This window comes from Tachyglossus aculeatus, chromosome 24 (genome assembly GCF_015852505.1).
Source record: "Tachyglossus aculeatus isolate mTacAcu1 chromosome 24, mTacAcu1.pri, whole genome shotgun sequence".
Classification (NCBI taxonomy): Eukaryota; Metazoa; Chordata; class Mammalia; order Monotremata; family Tachyglossidae; genus Tachyglossus; species Tachyglossus aculeatus.
The window spans coordinates 25,886,777-25,902,165 of NC_052089.1; the positions used below are offsets into that span (position 1 = coordinate 25,886,777).

The 15,389-nt window shown below is 43.7% G+C and overlaps 1 protein-coding gene across 2 annotated transcripts in view; it reads right to left on the reverse strand.

Annotated features, from left to right (window-relative positions):
- The window catches only part of C24H21orf91 (chromosome 24 C21orf91 homolog), a 104,248-nt gene that overhangs the window by 16,328 nt on the left and 72,531 nt on the right, over positions 1-15,389 (reverse strand). The window contains exons 1-2 of one of the 2 annotated variants that reach the window (XM_038766214.1): positions 8,607-8,684; positions 3,662-3,792 (exon numbers count right to left, since the gene is read on the reverse strand). In XM_038766214.1, coding sequence (XP_038622142.1) covers positions 3,662-3,785 — 124 coding nt within the window. In that variant the 5' untranslated portion in view covers positions 3,786-3,792; positions 8,607-8,684. Of the gene's footprint in view, positions 1-3,661; positions 3,793-8,606; positions 8,685-15,389 lie in introns of those variants that run through there. The other variant, XM_038766215.1, reaches the window with a different exon arrangement.

Genomic DNA, 15,389 nt, shown 5'->3' on the forward strand with positions numbered 1-15,389 from the left:
AGAGGAGTGAACTGACTTGGCCAAGGTCACACAGCTGATAAGTGTACATATCTATAATTCTATTTATTTCTATTAATACCTCTTTTACTTATTTGGATGTGTGTGTGTGTGTATATATATATATATATATATATAATTCTATTTATTTATATTGATGCTATTGAGGCCTATTTATTTGTTTTGATGTCTGTCACCCCCTTCTAGACTGTAAGCAGGGATTGTCTCTGTTGCTGAACTGTACTTTCCAAGTGCTTAGTACAGTGCTCGGCACACAGTAAGGGCTCAATAAATACGACTGAATGAATGGTGGAGCCAGAATTAGAACCCAAGTAGTGGTAGTGATTGTCAAACAGGTGCTGACATGCCTGCTACTCATCTAAAAATACGCAGGACTATTTCTCACTTGACCAATATCGAGAGTAGCACTGAGAAGAGGAACAAAGAAGAAACGTAGTCTAAGACTCCAGATTCAGTTCTCTTACCCTGCTACTAATGCACAGCATAAACATGAAGGAAAGAAAACTCAAGGTTTTTCAGAGGAAGGGATGATTCAACCTTTCTGACGTCAAATGTCTTCAACTTTAAAATCCTTTTTTGGTTTCCTTCTTCAAACTTACAACTACTGCGACTATGTGGGTTTCCCCAACTGTCTTTACAAGAAAAAAAAAATTGAACTGTATTAATTCGGAGGTGTTCTACTTAATAATGTGAGCTACTTGCCAACAGGGAGGTTTGCTATACGGCTTGTGTGGAGGAACGTACTGAAAGTTATTACTGAAACTGTTCTCCATTTAAGAGAATTCCTCAAAAGCTTCTCAAAGTGAAAACCAAAATGAAAAATTGGGGGAATATTGTCACTGTCATTTTCCTGGCTTTAAGAAGTAAGCCTTCTCCAAATCCCCAAAGTTAGGAATATAAATCATTTTTTTGCAGACAGAATTGTTTTGAGAGGCAGCTTGGCCTTGTGGATAGAAAACAACAGGCCTAATTCAGAAGGACCAGGGTTCTAGTCCTGGCTCTGCCCACTTGTCTGCTGTATGACCTTGAACAAGTCACTTCACTTGCCTATGCCTCAGTTCCCTCATCTATAAAATGGGGATTAAGGCTGTGAGCCCCAGGTGGGACAGGGACTGACCTGATTATCTTGTATCTACCCTAGCGCTTAGTCTGGAGCCTGGCACATAGTAAGCACTTAAATACCATAAAAAGCGCGCCTCCCGAAAAACCTTGTATCTCCTACAGCACTTAAAACAGTGCTTGGAACATAGAATGTGCTTACCAAATACCAGAATTACTATTAATTATCCCAGCACTTAGCACAGTGCCTGGAACATAGTAAGCACTTAAATACCATAGGGAAAAAAAAGCTCGAGTAGACAGCTACATGGATGGAATTATCCTGTCACTGGTGGCAAATAAAACGGAATTCTGAAAGTTTAATAAAATTGGAAGATTGGTTTAATGAGGCAGATTTCGACACACACAGTTGGATTTTGGCATACCGCAGCCCTAGTTTTAAATAAAAATATCTCGTTTCCAATCTCCAGTCCATAATGAGGTTCGGGAAAACCACTTATTAAAGGGAACTAATTATGTGCCTTGAAATGGAAAACAACCATCAAGTTTCATCAGTGCAAAGAACTACATTCTACACTAAATCCAGAGGGGTGTGTTTGTTTGACTGAAGTATTTATTTATGGAGCTTCTGCACTTGATGACTATCTGTGCACTACTTTCTTTGGAAGAACTGAAAAATAAAAAAATAAAATCCCCCTTGTCCCCCTCTCCATCCCCCCCATACCTCCTTCCCTTCCCCACAGCACCTGCATATACGTATATATGTTTGTACATATTTATTACTCTATTTATTTATTTTATTTGTACATATGTATTCTATTTATTTTATTTTGTTAGTATGTTTGGTTTCGTTCTCTGTCTCCCCCTTTTAGACTGTGAGCCCACTGTTGGGTAGGGACTGTCTCTGTATGTTGCCAATTTGTACTTCCCAAGCGCTTAGTACAGTGCTCTGCACATAGTAAGCGCTCAATAAATACGATTGATGATGATGATGATGGAGAGAGGCAAAGTAAATAACTAGTAGGGCTCTTTCCATTTTCATGAAATTGAAAGACCACTTCTTTACATTTTTATTTAATAGAGAGGGCCTCAAAAATGCTTGTTGTCACTAACTTGCTGTCACTTAACACTGTTAAGGATATGCAAATCTGAATTTTCTACATGAGCTTACTTCACCAAAAGGCCAATAAGGTTACCATATTTTCCTGCCAATTATTTTGTCAGTTAGGAAGACAATCCCCCCCAACAACTACAAATATTAGTTACAATTATGATTTATGAAATGCCAAACTCTAGGCACCTTAAAGAATACCAAAAATCAGGAGGTTGTAGGCTATTAATTCCCAACAGTAACAGTTCTTTCCAAGTCTACTAAAAAAGGGAATATCAAACCCTCAGCTAGAACGGTGACCTTGTATACTCCGGCCCATACGGACCATCATTTTTCAGTTCACTCATTCAATCCTATGTACTGAGCACTTACTATGCGCGGAGCACATGTATTAAGCGCTTGCGAGAGTACAATGTCACAGTAAAACAGACACGGTCCCCGCACACAACCCGTGGAATACGACCGGCTCCACCAAATGAATCTCAACTTGCCTTTTGGGACAGATACGTTAATTAGCACAAAGACAAGGACGGACTTCCATAGGACAAGAAACGGGATATGTCCAGATGTCTGATTTATGAGGTGTCGAGGTCAAGGAATTCCCGCTGATAGCACATGTTGTGCTCGTAGGCTACCACGGTCCCTCCCGGACTCAATGACCCATTTTTAATAAAAGGGAAAGGCAGTCGAAATAACTACTCTCAGCTTTCCCTGTCCCAATTCCAACTCATGGCCTGATCCTCCGCAGCTAAATTCAAATGACAGGCAGACAGTTCCTTCATTAGCTGCTCTGCTTCAAGGAGACAGGCTGCTTTAAAGTATGTGAAAAATTAGAATTTAAGGCTGCCAACATTAAAAACAAAGAAACGCATTTCACAAGCGAAGTATTCGATATCTGTGGACAGACGCTCAGGACGCTGCCAGAGGCTTGTAACTACGTTACGAAAAATCTTAGGATTTTGAATATTCGTGATGCTGAAAGGAATAGAAGAGCAACCATCTCAATTTTCAGGCCCATAAAACCAAACCTGAATCCCACTTTAGGATTGAAAAATTGCTTCGTCGCTGACCAAAGATGAATACTTCCATAAATGTGGGTACTTCCCCAACTAGATTAAAAGATGCATTTTGATTTAAGACTTTGGCTAGAATTACCTACAAATAGCTAAACAATAAATACCATCAAGGAAATCAACTCATCTTAATCCTCATATTCATCAATGCCGCAAAAACTTGTACGAGCAAAAAGTGACTAGTACCAATTTAAGAGATTTCTTAATTATTCTAACAATCAAAAAAAAAAAGCAAAATCAAGTCAAAGATTTCACCCACCCCAAACGAATACGAGTGAAAACATTCCAACCAGTTTATTTCACATTGACATATCTTCTCTTTGGTGGCAAACCCTGACCTTACTTGACAGTAGGGGAACTATATAGTAGGTTGTAAGAATTAAATCAAATCGCGTCTTACCCTCAATGTTGAGCTCAAAACAGACGTGGCAAAACGAGAGAGTTTCTTTGTCTGTCCCCAGTTTACAAATACTGCAAACATTGTCATCGTTCAAGTCAATGTTCACAAACTGCTCTTCATTCATAGTGTCCCTATTGAGGAAAATAACAAAAAAAGCGGTGATGAATCAATCGTACTTATTGAGCGCTGTGTGCAGGGCACTGTACTAAGTGCTTTGGAGAGTACGACAATATAGCAGATACATTCAATGCCCACGATGAGCTTATTTCGATGTCACATATACTGCAAATACCTTCTACACTCTAACCCACACAAGGAATCTCTGACGGACAAGATTGAAACAACGTGGCTTGGGAAAGCACAGGCTGGGAACTCAGAAGACCTGGGTTCTAATTCCGGCTCCGCCGCGGGAGCTAGGGTAAGTCACTTCACTTCTCTTTGCCTCCGTTTCCTCATCTGTAAAATGGGGATTTAATACCTGTTTTCCCCCCGATTTGGACAGTGAGCCCCATGTAGGACAGGGATAGTGTCCGACCTGATTATCTTGTTTCTAAACCCAGTGCTTAGAATGTGCTTAGCACACAGCGAGCACTTGACCAAATTCAACAATTATTATCACGGGCTTGGGAGTCAGAGGTACTGGGTTCTAATCCTGGCTCCACTACTTGTCAGCTATGTGACTTTGGGCAAGTCGCTTAACTTCTCTGTGCCTCAGTTACCTCATCGGTAAAATGGGGATTAAGACTGTGAGCCCCATGTGGGACAACCTGATTACCTTGTATCCCCCCCCAGCACCAAGAACAGTGCTTGGCACATAGTAAGCACTTAATAAATAGCATTATTATTATTATTATTATCAACTGAAGCAAGCGGCTATCGGTGACATCTGCTGCCCTGAACTTTAGAGCAACGAACCGAACACAGAACTCGGTTTCTTCCCATAAACTCATTCCTAGTAATGGAATCAGGGGGGTATTATTCCCATCCTTTATCGAGTCGAGGAGCTATACTCAAAGGCTCACGGTCTTAATTCCCGTTTTACAGCTGAGGCCCCGAGAAGTGAAGTGGCTCGCCCAAAGTCACACGGCGAACAAGTGGCAGAGCTGGGATTAGAAACCTATTTGTTGCTGAACTGTACTTTCCAAGCGCTTAGTATATTGCTCGGCACACAGAGAAGCATCGTGGCTCAGTGGAAAGAGCACGGGTTTGGGAGTCAGAGGACCTGGGTCCTAATCCCGGCCTTCTGCCAGTTGTTTGCTGTGTGACCCTGGGTAAATCGCTTCACTTCTCTGGCCCTCCGTTTCCTCAACTGTAAAATGGGGATTAAATGCTACTTCCTCCTACTGCGAGGCCCATGTGAGACAGGGACTGTGGCCAACCTAGTAAAACCTGTAATTACCCCAGTGCTTAGAACACCTAACAAATACCAAAAAATACAATAAATAATCCGAGCAGCAGAGAGAAAGAAGCCTGGACTGGAGGAGGGAGAGAGAGGAAGCGGGGAGGTCAGTGAGGAGGCTAACATGGGAGTCAAGGAGGGATATAAGTAGACTGTGAGCCCACAGTGCTCTGCACATAGTAAGCGCTCAATAAATACGAGTGATGATAAGTGCTTGGTTTGGCATAAAATAACAGCTTGGACGGAGAGGAGGGCGGGGGGAATCTAAGACACGTTGTGAAGGTAAAACTGACAGGATTTGATGACAGAAGACTGAATACGTGGGTTGAATGTCAAGCTTGTGAGACGGGAGGATTTATTCAGTCGTATTTACTGAGCGCTTACTGTGTGCCGAGCACTGTACTAAGCACTTGGGAAGTACAAGTTGGCAGCATATAGAGATGGTCCCTACCCAACGGCGGGCTCACAGTCTAGAAGGGGGAGACAGACCACGAAACAAAGCCTGTAGACAGATGTCAAAATCGTCAGAATAAGTAGAATTATAGTTATATGCACATCATTAACGAAATAAATAGAATAGTAACTATGGTAGTGCTCTCTACAGTGATTGGAAAGTCAGGGGGAGGGCAGGGTTTAGGTGGGAAGATGAAGAGTTGGATTTGGAACATGTTAAGTTTGAGGTGTCCAAGAGCAATCAATCAATCGTATTTATTGAGCACTTACTATGTGCAGAGCACTGTACTAAGCGCTTGGGAAGTACAAATTGGCAACACACAGAGACAGTCCCTACCCAACAGTGGGCTCACAGTCTAAAAGGGAGGAAACGTGAGACTGCACAGAAGGAGGGAGGTCGGAGATGTCGATTTGGGTGGTAGTTGATGGCAGGTGTAGACTGTGAGCCCGCTGCTGGGTGGGGACCGTCTCTAGATGCTGCCAACTTGTACTTCCCAAGCGCTTAGTACAGTGCTCTGCACACAGTAAGCGCTCAATAAATACGAATGAATGAATGAATGAATGACTCTACCCACTCCCACAGAACTTTAACATCCTCATATTCCTCACTTCCCCTACATGTAATTTATTTAAATATCCATCTCCTTGCCAGACCGCGAGCTCCTTGAACGGGGATTGTGTCCGATCAGTTGTATTTATTGAGCACTTACTATGTGCAGAACACTGTACTAAGCACTTGGGAGAGTCCAATGCTACAGAATTAGCAGATGCATTAGTAGTAATAATAATAATAATAATAATATCCTTGGACATATTTATTCTATTGATTTTATTTTGTTAACATGTTTTGTTGTCTGTCTCCCCCTTCTAGACTGTGAGCCCACTGTTGGGCAGGGACCGTCTCTATATGTTGCCAACTGGTCCTTCCCAAGTGCTTAGTACAGTGCTCTGCACACAGTAAGCGCTCAATAAATACGAATGAATGAATGAACTTGTACTTCCCAAGTGCTTAGTACGGTGCTCTGCACACAGTAAGCGCTCAATAAATACGACTGAATGAAAAGTGTAGATGGACAAGAGAACGCAGAAGTGAACCTTGAGAGACTCCCCCGGTTAGAGAGCGGGAGTCGGAGGAGGGATCCATGATAGGGAATGAGAAGGAGCGGCCGGAGAGATAAGGGGAGAACAGGGGGAGGACGAGGTCGGAGAATGATGCCAGGAGAGAGAGTGGTCCCTTCCATAGCGCCCGACGCTGTCGGATTTATCGAGGAAAAGGGAATTGGTGACCTTCAAGAGGGCAGTCCGCAGCGGGAGGACACCCACGACGATAATAAAAATAACCAGGGCATTTGCGAAGCGCTTTCTGTGTTGGACACTGCTCGTAGCGCAGGGGTGAATACAAGTTATTCATTCATTCAATTGTATTTATTGAGCGCTTACTGTGTGAAGAGCACTGTACTAAGCACTTGGGAAGTCCAAGTCGGCAACATACAGAGACGGTCCCTACCCAACGACAGGCTCAAGGTCTAGAAGGGAGAGACAGACCACAAAACAAAGCACGTAGACAGGTGTCAAAATCGTCAGAATAAGTAGAATTATAGTTATATGCACATCATTAATGAAATAAATAGAATAGTAAATATGTACAAGTAAAATAAATACAGTAATAAATCTGTACAAATATATACAAGTGCCGTGGGGAGGGGAAGGAGGTAGGGCTTGGGGGGGATGGGGAGGAGGAGGGGAAAAAGGGGGCTCAGTCTGGGAAGGCCTCCTGGAGGAGGTGAGCTCTCAGTAGGGCTTTGAAGGAAGGGAGCTAGTTAGTAGGGACAAAGTCCTTGTCCGATGGGTGACCTTGGGTAAGTCACTTTTTTTAAAAAATGGCATTTATTATGCGCTTACTATGTGCAAAGCACTGTACTAAGCGCTTGGGAAGTACAAGTCGGCAACTTATAGAGACGGTCCCTCCCCAACGTATCTAGCCCAGAGCTTGGAGCAATGCTTGGCACATAGTAAGCGCTTAACCAATACCGTTATTATTATTCTCGGGGCCTCAGTTACCTCATCTGTAAAATGGGGATGAGGACTGTGAGCCCCACGTGGGACAACTTGATCACCTTGTCTCTCCCCCAGCGCTTAGAACAGTGCTTAACACATAGTAAGCGCTTAACAAATACCAACATTATTATTCTTATTACTGGGGCCTCGGTGACCTCGTCCGTAAAATGGGGATGAAGACTGTGGCCCCAGGTGGGACAACCTGATCACCTTGTATCTACCCTGGCGCTTAGAACAGTGCTTGGCACATCGTACACGCTTAATACCATTATTGTTATTATTGGGGCCTCGGTGACCTCGTCTGTAAAATGGGGATGAAGACTGTGAGCCCCACGTGGGACAACCTGATGACCTCGTATTCATTCATTCAATCGTATTTATTGAGCGCTTACTGTGTGCAGGGCACTGTACTAAGCACTTGGGAAGTACAAGTCGGCAACTTATAGGGACGGTCCCTACCCAACGTATCTAGCCCAGCGCTTAGAAAAATGCTTGGCACATAGTAAGCGCTTAACAAATACCATTATTATTATTATTATTATTCTCGGGGCCTCGGTGACCTCATCTGTAAAATGGGGATGAAGACTGTGAGCCCCACGTGGGACAACCTCATCACCTTGTCTCTCCCCCAGCGCTTAGAACAGTGCTTGACACATAGTAAGCGCTTAATACCAACATTATTATTATTATTACTGGGGCCTCGGTGACCTCATCTGCAAAATGGGGATGAAGACTGTGAGCCCCACGTGGGACAACCTGATCACCTTGTACGTACCCCAGCGCTTAGAACAGTGCTTGGCACATCGTACACACTTAATACCATTATTGTTATTATTGGGGCCTCGGTGACCTCATCTGTAAAATGGGGATGAAGACTGTGAGCCCCACGTGGGACAACCTGATCGCCTTGTATCTCCCCCAGCGCTTAGAACAGAGCTTGGCACGTAGTAAGCGCTTAACAAATGCCATTATTATAACTATAATTATAATAATAAGACTATTTATTATTATTATTATTATTATTATTATTATTACCTGGGCCGCTCCTCCTGCCGGTCCTCGCCGCTCCCGCTGCGCTATTGTTTCCGGCCGCCGCCGCTGGGGGGCGGGCCGACAACCAGGCCACGCCCACCAGGACGGGCCCATTATGCGGAGGGGGGGAGCCGCCTGATGAGGCCGTCAGTCCTCCCTCTTCCACTCACCCGCCGGACACGCTACCAGGTTCCCGATTCATTACAATTGTTCATTTCATAACTGCCCTTCGACGTCCTTTTTATCTTGGACCAGCGACCTTTGGGGAGAAAATTCAGCAACCGTGTCCCCCCCCCACAATGTCTTCTTGGACTAGTCCATCCCTGCCGCTAGCTACACACCCGGTGGAAACAACTACCAGGAAAGGGGGGGGGGAGAGGGACGGACCATTTTCGGGCCGCGGTGGTCGTTTGATGTCATGATCGCCGGATACAGGAAGAACATAGAAACTTAATTATAAAAACACTTTAAAGTATTTAATTAGAGGGTTGGATTGGAAGACTATCTTCCCTCAGGATGAGGTTGAAGAGAGGGCATCCCCTTCTGGAGATGGTACGGTCCAATTCCCCCCCTCAGCCCGGAGCCCGGCCTGAATCCGGGCAATGACGTCATAGGCCCCGCCCCTGGGCACGCCCCCTTGTGGCCGAGCCCCCTCCTATGCACGGGATACCCTGCGGAGGCCGTCTAGGTGGCAATGTTAGTGTTATTATACTATTATACTATTATTATACTATTATAATGATAATAATAATGATAAATTCCATCGTATTAAACGCTTTCTGTGTGCAGAGCGGTACTAACCTATTGGGAAAGTACACTACAGCAATAAAGAGTGGCAATCCCTTGTCCACAACGATAATAACAAAAACAACAACAACAACAGCAATAATAATAATAATAATAATAATAATAATAATAATAATAATAATAAATTCAACCGTATTAAACGCTTTCTGTGTGCAGAGCACGGTACTGAGCACTTGGGAAAGTGCAATAAAGAGAGACAATCTCTCCCACAACTATAATGATAATAATAATAACAGTAATAACCATAATAATAATAATACATTCAATTGTGTTAAACGCTTTCTGTGTACAGAGCACTGTACTAAGAGCTTGGGAAAGTACACTACAGCAATAAAGAGTGGCAATCCCTTGTCCACAACGATAACAATAATAATAATAATAATCAATTCAATCGTATTAAACGCTTTCTGTGTGCAGAGCACGGTACACTGAGCGCTTGGGAAAGTACACTACAGCAAAAAAGAGAGACAATCCCTGCCCACAACGATAATGATAATAATAATAACAGTAATAACCATAATAATAATAATACATTCAATTGTGTTAAATGCTTTCTGTGTACAGAGCACTGTACTAAGCGCTTGGGAAAGTACACTACAGCAATAAAGAGTGGCAATCCCTTGTCCACAACGATAATAACAATAATAATAATAATAATCAATTCAATCGTATTAAACGCTTTCTGTGTGCAGAGCACGGTACTGAGCGCTTGGGAAAGTACACTACAGCAATAAAGAGAGACAATCCCTGCCCACAACGATAATGATAATAATAATAGTAATAACAATAATAATAATACATTCAATTATATTAAACCTTTTCTGCATGCAGAGCACTGTACTAAGCGCTTGGGAAAGTGCCCTACAGCAATAAAGAGTGACATGCCCTGCTCACAACGATAATAATAATAATTCTATCGTATTAAACGCTTTCTGTGTGCAGAGCACTGTACTAAGCGCTTGGGAAAGTACACTACAGCAATAAAGAGTGACAATCCCTGCTCACAACGATAATAACCACAATAATAATAATAATCAGTTCAATCGTATTAAACGCTTTCTGTGCGCAGAGCACTATACTAAGCACTTGGGAAAGTGCACTACAGCAAGAGAGACTATCCCTGACCACAACGATAACGATAATAATAGCAATAATAATAGTAATAATAATAATAAATTCAATTGTATTAAACACTTTCTGTGTGCAGAGCACTGTACTAAGCTCTTTGGAAAGTACACTACGGCAATAAAGGGTGACAATCCCTGATCACAATGATAATAATAATCAATTCAATCATATTAAATGCTTTCTGTGTGCAGAGCACTGTACTAAGTGCTTGAGAAACACAAAACAGCAATAGTGACAATCCCCTGCCCACAATGATAATAATGATAATAATAATTGTGGTATTTAAGCACCTTCTATGTTCCAGGCACTGTACTAAGCACCTCCTGGATACAGGCCAATCCGGTTGGATGCAGTTCCTGTCCCACATGGGGCTCGCAATCTCCATCCCCCTTTTACAGATGAAAGAACTGAGGCCCAGAGACGTCAAGTGACTCACCCAGGGACACAGCAAACTAATAGTAATAATTGCGGTGTTTATTATGCGCTTACTATGAGCCAGGCACTGTACCAAGCGCCGCCGGGGTGGATACAAGCCAATCAGGTTGGACGCAGCCCCAATCCCACGTGGGACTCAGTCTCAATCCCCATTTTACAAAAGAGGGAACTGAGGCTCAGAGAAGTCAAGTGATTTGCCCATGGTCACACAGCAGACAAGTGGCGGAGATGGGATTAGAACCCAGGTCCTTCCGACTCCCGGGCCCGTGTCTATCCACTAGACAATCCCTGCTCACAATGATAATAATAATCAATTCAATCGTATTAAATGCTTTCTGTGTGCAGAGCACTGTACTAAGCGCTTGAGAAACACAAAACAGCAATAAAGAGTGGCAATCCCCTGCCCACAATGATAATAATGATAATAATAATTGTGGTATTTAAGCACCTTCTATGTTCCAGGCACTGTACTAAGCGCCTGCCTGGATACTAGCCAGGTTGGACGCCGCCCCAGTCCCACGTGGGACTCACAGTCTCAATCCCCATTTTACAAATGAGGGAACTGAGGCCCAGAGAAGTCAAGTGATTTGCCCATGGTCACACAGCAGACAAGTGGCGGAGATGGGATTAGAACCCGGGTCCTTCCGACTCCCGGGCCCGTGTCTATCCACTACGCCGTGCTGCTTTTTTCTCACCTTGATCCCCGCTCCACCCGAACTCCCCACAATCATTATGATATTTAAGAAACTTTGATTATGTACTAAGCCCCGAGTTCGATACCACCATATTATCGGATTGGACGTGGATCCTGGGCTCACAGTTCATGGCAGCTCCGTTTGACAGATGAGGAAACTGGGGCACAGAGAGGTTAAGGGACTTGCCCGAGGTCACAGAGCAGGGTCATGTACGCAAACTCATCCCTTTAGCCCAACCCGTAACTTGGGGCTACGACCACCCAATGGCTGTTCACAGGCCTGCAACGCCCTCAAAATAGTTCCAAATAAATAAAGGCGACCTATGGGACGCAGTGTGGACTAATAATAATAATAATGATGGTATTTGTTAAGTGCTTACTATGTGCAAAGCACTGTTCTAAGCTCTGGGTAGATAAGGTAATCAGGTTGCCCCACATGGAATAATAATAATAATGATGATAGCATTTATTAAGCGCTTACTATGTACAAATAATAATAATAATAATGATGGCATTTGTTAAGCGCTTACTATGTGCAAAGCACTGTTCTAAGCGCTGGGGGGGATACGATGTGATCAAGTTGTCCCACGTGGGGCTCACAGTCTTAATCCCCATTTTTACAGATGAGGTAACTGAGGCTCAGAGAAGTTAAGTGACTTGCCCAAGGTCACACAGCAGACTTGTGGTGGAGCCGGGATTCAAACCCGTGACCTTTGACTCCAAAGCCCGGGCTCTTTCCACTGAGCCACGCTGCTTCTCTAAGTACATAGTACTTTGGGGAGGTTACAAGGTGATCAGGTTGTCCCACGTGGGGCTCACAGGCTTAATCCCCATTTTACAGATGAGGTTAACTGAGGCCCAGAGAAGTGAAGTGACTTGCCCAAAGTCACACAGCTGACAATTGGCAGAGCCGGGATTCGAACCCATGACCTCTGACTCCAAAGCCCGGGCTCTTTCCACTGAGCCACGCTGCTTCTCTACAGACTTAACTCACAGACTTAAGCCCCATTTTCCAGATGTGGTAACTGAGGCACAGAGAAGTTAAGTGGCTTACCCAAGGTCACACAGCAGACAAGTGGCAGAGCTGGGATTAGAACCCACATCATCTGACTCCCAAGCCCGGGCTCTTTCTACTGAGCCATACTGAGCCAGACTAGTGTCTGCTGTGTGACCTTGGGCAAATTACTTGACTTCTCTGGGCCTCAGTTACCTCACCTCATATGAGAAGCAGCGTGGCTCAATGGAAAGAGCATGGGCTTTGGAGTCAGAGGTCATGGGTTCAAATCCCGGCTCCACCAAGTGTCAGCTGTGTGACTTTGGGCAAGTCACTTAACTTCTCCCCCTCTCCATCCCCCCAGCTTACCTCCTTCCCTCCCCCATAGCACCTGTATATATGTATATATGTTTGTACGTATTTATTACTCTATTTATTTATTTTACTTATACATATCTATTCTATTTATTTTATTTTGTTAATATGTTTGGTTTTGTTCTCTCTCCCCCTTTTATTTATTCATTCATTCATTCATTCAATCAATCATATTTATTGAGCGCTTACTGTGTGCAGAGCACTGTACTAAGCGCTTGGGAAGTACTAGTTGGCAACATACAGAGACGGTCCCTACCCAACAGTGGGCTCACAGTCTAGATGGGGGAGGCAGAGAACAAAACAAAACATATTAACAAAATAAATAGAATATGTACAAGTAAAATAGAGTAATAAATACATAAGAACAACTGTACCTATATACAGTTGTTTACCATCTATCAATCCACCAATAATAATAATAATTATTTTTATGGTATTTGTTAAGCACTTACTATGTGCCATGCACTGCTCTAAGCACCGGGACCGATACAGCGTAATCAGGTTGTCCCATGTGGGACTCACACTTTAATCCCCATTTTACAGATGAGGTAACAGGCACAGAGAAGTTAAGTGACTTGCCTAAGGTCACACAGCAGACAAGTGGCGGAGCCGGGATTAGAACCCATGTCCTCTGACTCCCAAGCCTGGCCTCTTTCCGCTGAACCACGCTGCTTCTCTAGGGCTTACGGGGTGCTGAGCACTGTACTAAGCGCTTGAGAAAGTATATTAGAGTTAAGTTTACCATCTATTGATCCATGAAGAGTACATCCTGAGAGCCTACCGAGACCCTGCTCAGTACTTGAGAGGGTATATCAGAGTGGAATTTACCATTTAAACAACCCACCGAGTACTGTTCTGAACACCTAAAAGGTGCTGAACGCTGTAATAAGCATTTAAGAGAATTTATTAGGGTAAGTTTACCATCTGTTGCTCCACTGAGTACTACTTGAGCGCCTACAGGGTGCTAAGCACCGTACTAAGCGCTTGAAAGATTACAAGCAAATTAGTTGACATAATCCCCACCCTCAAGGGGTTTACAATAAATCAGTGGTATTTACTGAGCACTCACTAAGTGCTTTTGAAGAGTACGCTTTCATTCGGTCGTATTTATTGAGCCCTTACTGTGTGCAAAGCACTGTAATAATAATAATAATAATGTTGGTATTTGTTAAACGCTATGTGCGAAGCACTGTTCTAAGCGCTGGGGTGAATACAAGGAGATGAGGTTGTCCCACGTGGGACTCACAGTCTTAATCCCCATTTTACAGATGAGGGAACTGAGGCCCAGAGAAGTTAAGTGGCTCAGTGGAAAGAGGACGGGCTTTCGAGTCAGAGGTCATGGGTGCAAATCCCGACTCCGCCGCTTGTCAGCTGTGTGACTTTGGGCAAGTCACTTCACTTCTCTGTGCCCCAGTTCCCTCATCTGTAAAATGGGGATGAAGACTGTGAGCCCCACGTGGGACAACCTGATCGCCTTGTAAATGCCCCAGCGCGTAGAACAGTGCTTTGCACATAGTAAGCGCTTAATAAATGTCATTATTATTATTATGAGAACCGTGAGCCCCACGTGGGATAACCTGATCACCTTGTAACCTCTCCAGCGCTTAGAACAGCACTCTGCACATAGTAAGCGCTTAATAAATGCCATCATTATTATTATATCTACCTCAGGGCTTGGTACATTGCTGGGCACATAGTAAGCTCTGAACAGATATGACAATAACCATTTTATTTCTGAGGACGAAGGCCTGATTTTATCCCTCCGACTAGGTTTGGGGAAACCAGTTTGCTGCAGGCCGGGGCTGATGAGACAGGAGCTTCCATTGCGACTTCATCGCCAGGAGAGTTTCTTGGAAGAGGGAAACGCAAACGAACCCTGCCATCATCATCTACCGATTCATTTCCAAATTCACGAACGTATTACGAGGCCCTAATAAACCCAATCGATCAAAAGCACGGAGGACCATGATCTGATTAGATCAAAGATTTTTCCCGTCCCCCACCAGATGGAAGCAAAACGGCACAGCTCGGCCTGCAGAAGCTAATAACTGCTGTTGGGAGATTTTCCCGGGCTGCAAATATCACCGCAAAACATTTCAATAGCGGATAAGATCGGAGAATATCAGAAAAACATAAAGGCTCATGGAACTGAGAGTTAAATCCGGGCGTTTAATCACTTAATCCCTCTAGATTGTAAGAAGAAGTTAGTCGAAGTACCTGTCTAAGGTTTAAAGATACAGCGAACGTTGGGGCAGGCGTACTTTTGAATTGTTATGTCATGTCTGTCTCCCCCTCTAGACTGTAAGCTCATTGTGGGCAGGAAATATCTCTGTTTCTCATTCTATACAGCAAA